This window comes from Silurus aristotelis (genome assembly GCF_946808225.1).
Source record: "Silurus aristotelis genome assembly, chromosome: 2".
In the NCBI taxonomy this organism is placed as follows: Eukaryota; Metazoa; Chordata; class Actinopteri; order Siluriformes; family Siluridae; genus Silurus; species Silurus aristotelis.
The window spans coordinates 31,004,965-31,016,979 of NC_139575.1; the positions used below are offsets into that span (position 1 = coordinate 31,004,965).

A 12,015-nucleotide genomic window follows, 5' to 3' on the forward strand; every position below is an offset into this window, starting at 1 on the left:
AGATGTTGTGCTGTTTGTACACATTGTTTTGAGGATGCACTTACCGGTTTGTTAATTGGGTGGCTTGCTTTAGCAATGACTTTCATTCTCACCACATGAGATACCTGTCTGTGATGCAGTGCTCTGTTGTACTGCGTTACTTTATAATATTGATAGTTTTTATAGTCGTGGCATCATAATGATTTTGAAAAGTGGATTGATTCTGGTAGGACAACCCTAAATGCCTAGGTGTGAAATATACAGCCCGCCACTGGTTATTGGTACTATATGAATAATTTTCTCAACAGTTTTGTTAAATGTTAGGAAATAAATGATATGTGCATTTTGTAGTTTGGTTTGTCCCCTAAAGGCTTTTTGTATAATGTTATTAAAAAATTTGGGCACATTAATAATGCGAGAGGGAAAAAAAAAAAACTCCCAGACACTGACGTAAAGTGATAGTCAACTAGCATACGGAGTGCTCGGGATAACGTTACTAAGGATTGGCTGGTTTGTGATGATGGATTTTCACCCAGGGGAGCAGGGGAGGCTAGGAAACTGCTGCGCGTTCAGCGAAAAGGCGCGCCCATCTCCGGACATTTTGGCTCAAGCGTTGTACGTAGCGACTTGGATTCATCCGGGTATTCGAATGCGTAAATGCAGCCATGTTGGCTCTTCGTTTTCTGGTTTCGTACCGTTCAGAGGGAGGAGCCTTTGGATTTTTGGACAGGAGAAGCAGCAGCAGCAGCATCGGAGGAGCGAAGTGGCACTCAGGGAACGAAGGCCGGTGGAAAAACCGTAGATTTGGGGAGTTTTTCTTTTCTTTAGTGGAATACGCATATGCATCCATTGGAGCCAGGGCGTGTAGTGCAAATTCAGAGAGCAACCATGGGGGTCTTGGAGGGGTAAATGTAAGCGACCGTGATTCGTGCAGCTAACGGTGTATATCCAGAAACGTTTATACGTAAGGCTCTACCCTGTGCAGTCTAATTTACCCGGCTAGCTAGCTCCAGATTGTCGACCATCTTCAGTATACCGGGGAACCTCAGCTAGCTTGCCTGGGTGCTGTACGGATGTTGCTGCCAAATCGACGGAACGCTGGTTCTTTTCTCGACATCGTCCTCGGATCAGCGTTTTGATCGACATTTTCCCGGCGCAGTGATCATCGCGGATCAGCGGATTACAGAGCCGGGCTGCTAGACGAAGGAGAAGGTGGGGCGGAGGAGTGTCAAGCCCCATAACGTCTATCGCAAAGCAACCGAGCTGGCTAGCTAGTTAGCCGGTTCTGTCATTGGCATTTTTTGGGGGGGGATAATCATTTTTACGGGAAATATCTGCTTTTAAATCTTGAACATCATTTTTTGCGATTTCGAGTTTGCACCTGGACGCAGAACGAAACAAAGCTGCAGCCGTCCATTTTATCCACAAATACATCTCCACCAACACCACGTTTTATCCACCTCTTTCCCCGGAGATAACGCTAGCAAGCTAGAACCCCCGGTTCCTGTTGGACCATGGCTGACGACGACGTGCTGTTTGAAGATGTGTACGAGCTGTGTGAGGTGATCGGGAAGTAAGTATCTCAGTACAATGACCAACTGTTCGCATTGTGTCTTTTCTCGGGTGTCAGTGGGCGATAACTTGGACATGGATGGTGGAGAAGATCCCAGTGTGCAACGCCTTGTCTGAAGTCAAATTAGCTTGAGATACACACGATTCACTTGAATAACTGTGTGTGAGGATTCATTTTTCCCCTCCCAGCATCACTCCATCTTTCAGCACTGGTACTGACTTTTTTATTCGGATTCAATTCAGTTTTATTTGCATAGTACGTTTTTAACAATGTCCCAAAGCAGCTTTAGGTTATCCCTAATGAGTGGTGACAGTGGCAAAGGACATGGAATGAGAGAGAAACCTGGAGAGGAACCAGACTCAGAAGGGAACCCATCCTCGTCTAGGTTGCACTAAATGTCCATTCATTATAGTGTCATCATTGGTGAGGTTTCTGTTCATGCAGACTACAGTCCTAGGACATTATAGCAGACTGTTGATATTATTTATCCAAATCCTTCCTCATAGTTCTTAAGTTTCTCATTGACATCATGAATCTTTAGGCTGTTGAAACCAGCTTCAGGTGAACAGAGTGGTCTCCAATCGAATCCAGAGGTAGAGCGTCTGGTTGAATCGGGCAAATCCGAAAAGAAGGAAGGGACACTGATTCCTCAGGAGCATGTTTAACACGACTGAGAGAGTGAGAGATGGAGAGTAGAGAATATTAAATATTTACACCATGAAGCAGATGAATTGATGGGTTGTACAGCTGGGTGAGGAGAGACTAAATTCAGCCCCATTCGAGCAAAGGAATAATTAATTAATATCAGTTCATGGTATTCTGTAATTGCAGACTTGTAGGTCACTAAATTGTTTCCTTGGATAGATTTATTAAGAAGATAAATGTGAATTGTTTTAAAGCAGAATTTGAGATTACACATTGTGGTGATCAAAAGGCCCTTGAGATCATCCTCAGTATTACTGATATACATACCTACAGGCCAGTTCACTTAGACTAATATTACAATCTGTAGAACTCAATTCACAGCAGTTATAACCTGCATCCAGAACCTATTACTGATTTATGTAGCTACATAACAGTCTTCCTCCAGGTGAACTATTAATGCTCCAAAATGATTTACAACGTTGCAAAAGTGAATCTGTTTTATCACGCAGACTTTTTTGGATCTTGGTTAACATGACATTATGACATTTGTATCAAGATTTTTTGCGATAAGTGCATGCTGTGTGCTATTATTTTTAGCTAGAGCGGTTGAGCTCACTCTTTTTTTTTTTTTTTCTTTTTTTTTCTTTTTTTTCTAAACTAGAAATGAATGTTTTTGTTTTTTTTGGTATGTATTATTATTATTATTATTATTATTATTATTATTATTATATATAATATGGTATTCTCCTGCTTAATGAGCGTTTTAACAGAGTTACAGATCAGTTGCACACACCATTTTAGCGAAACTACAGTATCCAACATGCATTGTGCACATACAGACTGCATCTGTCAGTAATCCCTACTGTGATCAATAGGTAATCCCTACTGGGATCAATCTGCACATGTGGTTGCCAAAAGGGCCATTGTTGCTGCAAAAACAGGAAATGCAACAAACTGGCAAGCCAATCACAGCAGTTCAATAAAAACTGCAATATGTGGAACACGGTCACCAGTTTAAGAACACATAGGCTTGCATGTAAAAACAGTGCTAGAATTTGTGGGGAAAAAAATTCACCCAAAAGTAAAAATTAAACAAAGTTAAAAGTTAAACCCACACCAGAAAAGATTTACAACAAAATGGACTTGTTTCTGTGGGATATATGATGGAAACACCTCATACGCTCTCTAAAGGTATTATTGGAGTAAAACAACCACGCACCTGTGAAATTTGTAGATGTAAAAAGTAGATGTGAATCAAAAGTAGATGTGAAACCCACGTGAATCACTAAATATGAAACTGCAGCAAAAAAGCCTTAGGAGTCGCAGAAAATGGAAAACTATTTCTATTCTTACTCAAGAAAATAATCACACTTTTTCAATTTTCCGATGCATGTGCATCTACAAATCACAAATTAATTTAATATGCTCACATTTTTGCCATTGTTGCAGCAGTGAATTATTGGCATATTCAAATATATGCAAATCAGTATATTTATGCAATGAGAGTTGCACAATATTTTCTCATGTATTCATCTCTGGTCAATGTGAAGCAAAAGTAGTTTTGGGGTATGCACTGTTTGAACCTTTGGCCAACCATTGGTGCTCGTTTGGGCTTCTGTCCCTTCGGAGCTTGAACAAGGTAAAAAAAAAAAAAAAAAAAAACGTCAAGCAGCTGTTTCTTCTTAAACTGGCACCTGATAATGTACATAGGTTTTTTAATTTTAAATTTTTTTAATGTCATCCACCAGCTACTTCACAAACTGTAGTGCGAGGTGACAGTGTGACCATTGCTGTGTTGAGAAAGGAAAACAAACACACCAAAAAAAAAAAAAAACAGTTTTGAAACCTACAAATTTATTGAATGACATTTTCTGCTACAATTCCACTGTCACAAGTGCTTAATTGTTTTGCTCGAGTAATAACATTAGAGTTATTACATTACATAAATGAATCACCTGACCAGTGTGTCATTAGTAGCATTAGTAACATTAGTAGCTGTTAGTAGCATTATTTAATCATGTAATAAAAAACTTGCATGAAACATGAAGAAGCTCGTGATACTTGTTTCTAATAAGGTCAAAACTGTTAACTTGTTTTTCAAATTGTTCACCCATGCATTTCTATCACATGTAACTTAAAAACATTTTAAATACGTTGTAAACTATTTTAGCTTTTTTCTGTGTTTTTCGCTTGTCAGTTTGAAGCTGATTCTGAACACTATAAAACATTTTTTTGCATTTGGCCACATTGGTTTTGAACCAGGTTATGTCTGTCACAAGGTTGCCAGAATTTTCTAAAATGTCATTTTGTTCTGATAGGTTTCAGAATCAGAAACATTTTCACATATTATTTGTTCCCACGTATTATTGACAACAGTTGAAGGAAAGGTAACACTGTTAGTGTCAGGTTGCTAGGCAAAACAGGCCTTTTTGAAAACAAACACCAATGTTCTCTTTACACCAGCAAAGTGTGTAGCCAGCACATCAATCTGGAGGAAAATGAAAGACACCTGACTACTGAATTTCTTGAGAGTTTCTGTTTCTCCCACAGTGATGGACAGTAACGGAGTAAATGTAATTTGTTACTGTAATTAAGTAGCTTTTTCATGTATCTGTACTTTACTGAAGTATTTTCATTTAGGGAGTCTTTTACTTTAACTTCACTACATTTCAAAGTCAAATATCTTTTTATTCAACTACACTTTGTGAAATAAGTCGTTCCTTTTTTTGTAAGTGGACAGAAATGTAATTATTACTATTCATTTTTGGATTTTATTAATAGTGAGTGAAGTTTTAAGTCATCGAGGATGTACTGCAGCTTTAAATAAGAGTCAGGGGTGACAGGAGTGTGACAAGAAAGAGAGAATGAGAATGGTATAAAAGGACATTATAGCCATAATATATCATAGTACTTTGGATACGTGAATACATTTAAAGGCAAACACTTTTATACTTTTACTCAAGTGAAGGTTTAAAGGAAGCAATTTAATAGACTAATATTGTACCTAGTGGATCTCTACTTTAACTCGAGTACATGCTTTGTGTACTTTGTCCACCACTGGTTTCCCATCTGATTTTGTGAGACTGTGGAGGGTGAACCTCTAACTCTCTTGTGACATGACTCAAAATTAGAACATTTTGTACAATTTAAAGGTAAACATATCAATGTAGTGCAATTTAGGAGTAAAATTAAGAGGTAAGGTTTATAAGGAACTTAATCATAAATATATTGGTTATTTAGATATGAATGGTGAGGACACAACAGAAACGATTCCAAATTTCTTTTTGACTAATATATGTATGCATGTATGCTTTCTTTTTATTTTAGTATAAGTATATTTAGTATATTAGTATATTTAGTATAAGAACTTTGGTTGCCAATTCATGTGTGAAAATTGCTCCTCGTACTCCCTGACCCATGCTTTCAACAACTTAAACCTGATAAATCTTGGCATTATCATCCTGAAATATGCCTATGCCATCAGGCAAGGAAAAAAAAGTCCACTGTCAGCATGGTCATTCTATGCATTTAGGTACTCAGCTGAGATAATTTTATTGCCACATAATGTTGCTGAGTCGACAACTGATCAACTAAAGCAACACCAGATCATAAAACTGCCTCAAGAGGTTTGTACAGTAGGCAGTATTTATGAATGATTCGTCACTTCATGAACCTCTCTTACCCTAATGCACCTATCATTATGGAAATGGTTAAATCTGGACTCATTAGACCACATGACCTTTTTCATTGCTTCACAGACCAATTGTTTATGCTGTTTAGCAAATAAAAAATTTATTTTTTCCCCAATTAGCCTCAATAACATTTGGCTTTCTTGTGGCTACACAGCTTTTGGGATTTTTCTCAATCCTCTAAATTGCATTGTGCATAGGGCAGTCCTGTTACAGATGCCATTGCAACATGGTGGCAACGGGTAAAAACTAAATGTGATTAAGGTTAAATTTCTATTTTAAATATTGCATTAATTGTCATGATGCACAATATTTTGGACAACTTGACATTTTTATTAGACAACCAATGGGTTTGGAAAAGATTCGTAACACTTCACTTTATACATAATTTATTATGGTAAAAATGAAATCTAGAAAAATAAGGTAGAGTGCATCAGTGTCTTAAAATTATTTCAGACTTATTATAGGTCTTCCAATTTGGTATTGATACTCCACAAAATATATGGTAGTATTTGAGGTGCTATGTACGCTGCTTTTGTTTATTTTAATTACAAATTTTAGGTATTCAGCATAGCTGTGTTTTTAGAAAAGTTTCTTTACCATGATTGACTGATGAGCTTATATGTTTTGGATCATTAGCAGATTATGGCTGTCATGAACACTTGTATTTGGTATAATCAGGTACCCTATAATTAATAATCCTTGCTGAAAATATCACAAAATTACATATTCAGGAAATCTTAATCCACAAGGAGGTGATAATGCACAGCATAATTGACAAATGACAAATTGTAAGCAAGACTGATCGGTTTCATTGTGGAAATAAAATTGCAAGAGGCTGGATCGCAGCAAGAAGAGGTGCAGAAAATGACTTAAGAATATTATACTTTTCTCTGCACATATAATTCTTGTTTGCTGTATAAATACACCCACATGCAGGCATGCAGAGGATTAAAGATACTGAGGGTGAATAAAACATAGTGTCAGCATTGTTTTTGATTAAATGATAATTGAAATGCAATGTTTAATTTTCAATTTGTAATTATGTTCAGCCAGCCAGTATAAAGCTGCTTTTAAGTGGCTAAAGATCGAACGTGGCATCATGCTTTGTGAAAATGCTACAGTACAGTATTCATTATCTGAATATATGAGTCTTACACTAATTATTCACATACCTGTACCGAGTAACACCTAACACTTGAGAATCTAACCACCTCAGACAGCTAAAAAAAAGAATAATTATTGTTATGGAAAATAAAATTGTTTTTGTAGTAGCATCAATATATAACGGTGAAGGCTTGTTGAAGGATTTTAAGTTTAATTTAACTTGTACCTAAAACAAATTTGTGTAAATATCTAATAAAGGATTCGTATTTTAAACTGAGGTTAGAAATGTATATTATGCCATTATATATATATTTTTAAATGGAGTTCGTTTTGTCTATGCACTAAACTAGGTAAAAGGCAAAAACACACAAGGATTGAACAGTGAATGATTGGAAGGAGGTTCTGTGAACCGATGAGTCCAAAATTAAAATTTATGGTTTAACTAAGATGAAGAACAGAAAAGAATATGCTACTTTACATGCTGTTGATGGGAATGTGTGGCACAGCATTTTTGCCATGTTAAAGGAACAACTACAGCACTCTTTGATTTAATAGATGATTCTTTTTAAATTTCAAATTAAATTGCTTTAGGCGGACATGAAGATGAGGAGACTCTTTACTGTCTTTGGTGTTTTTAAATCAGTTGATTAAAAGACTAAAATGAAGCAACTTGTAAATTTCGAATAACATTTTACAGCTGATGGTTATTTATCAAGTGCTTCATGATGGTTACATAGAAGGGGCTGTAAATCTCAATGTGGAGCCTAATGGATTTTTTTTTCTGTTTTTATGTCTGCAACACATCTGCAATTTGGAGGATGGAATTTATGTTCATTGACAGCAGGCCAATGACATGATTGGTTATTAAAAAAGAGTATTTTAGAGTGGCAGGGTCTCTCCGAGGTAAAGATGGGCAGAGGTTCACCAATCTATGAAAAACTGTCTACTGTGTGTCTGGACCAAAGCTCATTTAAAATTGTCTGTGGAAAAGTGGAGAACTCCGTTATTACCATTGTTTGAGTTCCTTATGTAGAAGCCTGTGAATTATGCATTGTAGTGCACTGACAACATTCTATCTATGCTTGCATTATAGTAGCTCTTCATTGGGTTCAGACCAGATGAGCTAGCATATATTTCACTGTGCATCAGTAAGCTTTGGGCACACATGATCCTGCTCATTGATTACTGGTTGTCCTTTGTTGGACCACTTTTGACATGGACTCATTAGACCTGTAGTTTTGGAGATGTTTTGACTAGTAGTCTAGCCATCACATTTATATTTGCCAGACCTTCTTATTGGGAGTTAATTTCAAATGTGCTTTGAAGTCTCAATCAATAAATCCATTCTATTGCGGGTTCATTAGGAAATTTTTGGAGATACTTTTGGAAAAATAGGTTAAATAAAAGCTTTTAATTTAAGAACTGCTGGAAAAGGTAGATTTTTAGACGTTGTGTGAAGCCAGCTAGAGACTCAGTTGAACATCAACTAGCAGTTTGCTTTAATACGTAGGTTTAAAAAAGGTCTTGCAGCATGTCTTCCGTGTATTCTGAGAGATGGTGGGACCAGTCGAACAGTGGTTAGAATCTGGGGAAGCATAATGCTTTGAGGGTGAGACAAGTGCTCTGATGTTGAGAGGTGTCTGGTATGTTTTTGGCTTTGCTGGTGAGCATCTCATGAGGCTACCTACAGGAAGCCAGTAGAGGGAAGGGAGAAAACCTAGAAACTGCCAGCATTGAGTTGCAGTAGCTCAGTCTTAAGATGACAAGAGATTGAGTATAATTGTAGAACAGGAGAGGACTGAGCTTGAAACCATTGCAAAGCTGGACCATAAATTCTAAAATTCTTAATGATGGATAAGAGTTTTGTGGTTGACCGTGTTGAATGCTGTGGAAAGGTCAAGAAAGACGGATATCTGTTTTTTGTCAAAGTTGCTCAGACCCTTATGCTTTTAATTATTCATATTTTAACATGTACAGTGGGGGAAATAATTATTTGATCCTCTGGTGATTTTGTAAATTTACCAATTACAATGAAATTTCTAGAATTGTTATGGTCGGTTTATTTTAACAGAAAGAGAAAGAATATTAAAATAAAAATCCAGAGAAAATAAATTATTATATATAAACTATTTTGTATCTGATCAAGTGAAATAAGTATTTGATCCTATACCAACCAGCAAGAATTTGACTTCCACACACCCAAAGTCCTGTACCTTTAAGAAAGAACTACCAATACCAACTCGTTTAAATAAAGACACCAGTCACAGAATCAACCTTTTCCATTCAAACCTCTCCACCACCATGGAAAGGACCATTTTAGGGACAAGATTGTAGACTTGCACAAGGCTGGAATGGGCTACAAGACCAACAGCAAGAAGCTTGGTAAGCAATAATTTGAGAAAGGAAATAAAGGATGATCCCATCGGCTTCGCTCTGGCGCTCCATGCGAAATCTCATCTCATGGGGTAAGGAAGATTCTGAGAAAGGTGAGGGATCAACCCAGAATTAGACTTGAGGAGCTTGTTCATGATCTCAAGTGAGCTGGGACAACAGTCACCAAGAAATCCATTGGTAACACACCAAGGATGATTCAGAGAAGAATGTAATGTGGTCAGATAAAACCAAAATTAAGCTCTTTGGCATCAATTTGGCTTGTGTTTGGAGGCAGAGAAATGCAGAATATGACCCCAAGAACACCATCCCCACTGTCAAACATGGAGGAGAAAACATTTTGCTTTAGGGCTGTTTCTCTGCTAAGGGTATAGAAAGACTTCACCACATGAACGGGGCCATGCACTGTAGAATCTTGGATAAAAACCTTCAGGCCTCAGCTAGAACACTGAAGTGTCGTGGACGGGTCTTCCAGCATGACAATGACCAAAAACATACAGCCAGGGCGACAATCTGATGGTCTTATAGCCCATTCCAGCCTTGTGCAGGTCTACAATCTTGTCCCTGATGTCATTTGACAGCTCTTTTGTCTTTTCCATGGTGGTGGAGAGGTTTGAATGGAAGAGGTTGATTCTGTGACTGGTGTCTTTTATTCACATAACGAGTTATTAGGAGTACTTTCCTAAAGGGACAGGGCTAATTTGGGTCTGTGGGAGTCAGAATTCTTGCTAATTTGGTACAGCATCAATACTTATTTCACTCGATCAGATACTATTAATTTATATTATATATATAATATATAGAAATATAACATTTTTAAATTATATATATTTTTATGGGGTTTTTTATATTCTATCTCTCTGTTTAAATAAACATTCCTTTTAGATACCAGACTGTTCTTTATAAGTGGGTAAACTCACAAAATCAGCAGGGGATCAAATAATTATTTCCCCCACTGTACACTGTCTCCTCACTTGTTGCCTGATATGTCCCACACATGTCAATGTAAACACTGTTATTCACTTAATCTGTAAGAGGTGTTAGTTGTGATTGATCTGTGTATATAAAAATAAGTGTAAGTGTGGTAGTACAGTGGGATGTGAATGTTGCTGATAGAAGTAGCAGAGTGGTACTCCAGTGCTTCACAGCAGGTACTCAAATATGAAGGTTCCCAGCTGCAAAAACGAAGGTCTGTCTGACAGGGATCCAGAAGCTCTTAGATGTGGATCCCACTTGTCCTCCTTCTTTTAGAAGGAAGGTTTAAGAGGAATATGAGTAATTTTATATGCTCTTGAGAAATTGAGAATCCCAGTGATTCTCGGTTTGCTGGTGGTGTAATCCAGATGGGCCTTTTGCAAAAGGCGTACATTATGACTGTATCATCCACGTCTACCTGTGGCTTGTAGGCAAACCGCCAGGTTTCCAGAAAAGTGCTCACTTGTGATCCGATATAGAACATCCTTAATGTCTGCAGGATCTTCCTGCAATGGAATGTGAGGGCTAATGTTTTATAACAGTGCACAATGTTTCCAGCTCTGCTCTTTTCCTGTGGAAGGGTCAGGTAGATATGGTGCTGAAGGATCTAAAACAGCTTTACCAAGTTTTAGTATCTTAAACTGTCTCCTCACCTAAGTGGTAGTGAAAGATAGGCTGGGTTGTGAGTCTTCTAAAGAAGGCTTGGTATAAGGTAGTGGATGAATGCATGATGAGCCGGGGAGAATTGGTGTTAACAACAGGGTGGGAGAAGATATTTAATTTTGAAGGGAGTGGAAGAGATAGTGGTGAGGGTGTGGAGGAGATTGGGGGGTGGTGGGCTGTGCTGAACTCAACGAAGGACAAATTCAGCTTGTTTGTTCCCTCGAGAATGACCTCCCTGTAGAGACACAGACAAATTTTGCTTTGATGCAAATCTACCATCATCTACTTCATGCCAGCCCACCCCTCATTTGTGTTGTTTTGCTGATGCCTGCTCTCAAGCTTCATTCTGTAGGTTTCTTTTTTCAGTCTCACCTTTAACTCTTTCTGCATCCTTCTCATCTGTTGTGCCTGATTGCCTGCTTCTTTTTATTCTGCAGTCCCTTCAAGTCCTTGGTGATCTAGGGTTTATTATCCAAACAATGCACCCTTCTGACTGGAATTATAGTGTTCATGCAGAAAATGATGTAGTGCATTCTGTAGTCTGCCATGTTGGTAATGTCTTCCCCTGATGCTCCACATTACACTTCTCAGTTGGTGGCCTTTAAGCAAATCAGCAGAGCTTCCTTGGCTTCTTGTGACCATCGTCTTATGGTCTTCAGTGTCACAGACTCTGTATGTAGTTGAAAATAGACCCAAGCTGTGGTCAAATCTTCGAAGTGGAGGCAAAGCAGATTGTTTATGGTACCTTTGAGTCCCTTTGGAATATTCCTGTGCTGCCATGTCTGAGTAACAAATTACATTGCACTCCTGATACTCTTTTTAGGTCCTGATCAGATGAGTTTACAGTGTCTCCTCTTTACCTTTGTCTTAACCTTTGTTTTTGGATCCACCTCCCTTTAGATTCTCCCTATGCTAGGCTTGTCAGACCATGTCTATCATCCTATCACCAATTTGCAATAGCTTCACTGGTGGCATTGGTGGTGTGAAACCAAT

General features: G+C 37.9%; 1 protein-coding gene across 5 annotated transcripts in view; it reads left to right on the forward strand.

Moving 5' to 3' along the window:
* The first annotated feature begins 488 nt into the window (after positions 1 to 488).
* The window catches only part of caskb (calcium/calmodulin-dependent serine protein kinase b), a 58,829-nt gene continuing 47,302 nt past the window's right edge, over positions 489 to 12,015 (forward strand). For 2 of the 5 annotated variants that reach the window (XM_083532240.1, XM_083532241.1), the window contains exon 1: positions 489 to 1,552. In XM_083532240.1, coding sequence (XP_083388366.1) covers positions 1,494 to 1,552 — 59 coding nt within the window. In that variant the 5' untranslated portion in view covers positions 489 to 1,493. The remainder of the gene's footprint in view (positions 1,553 to 12,015) is intronic. The other 3 variants (XM_083532242.1, XM_083532244.1, XM_083532243.1) reach the window with 2 other exon arrangements.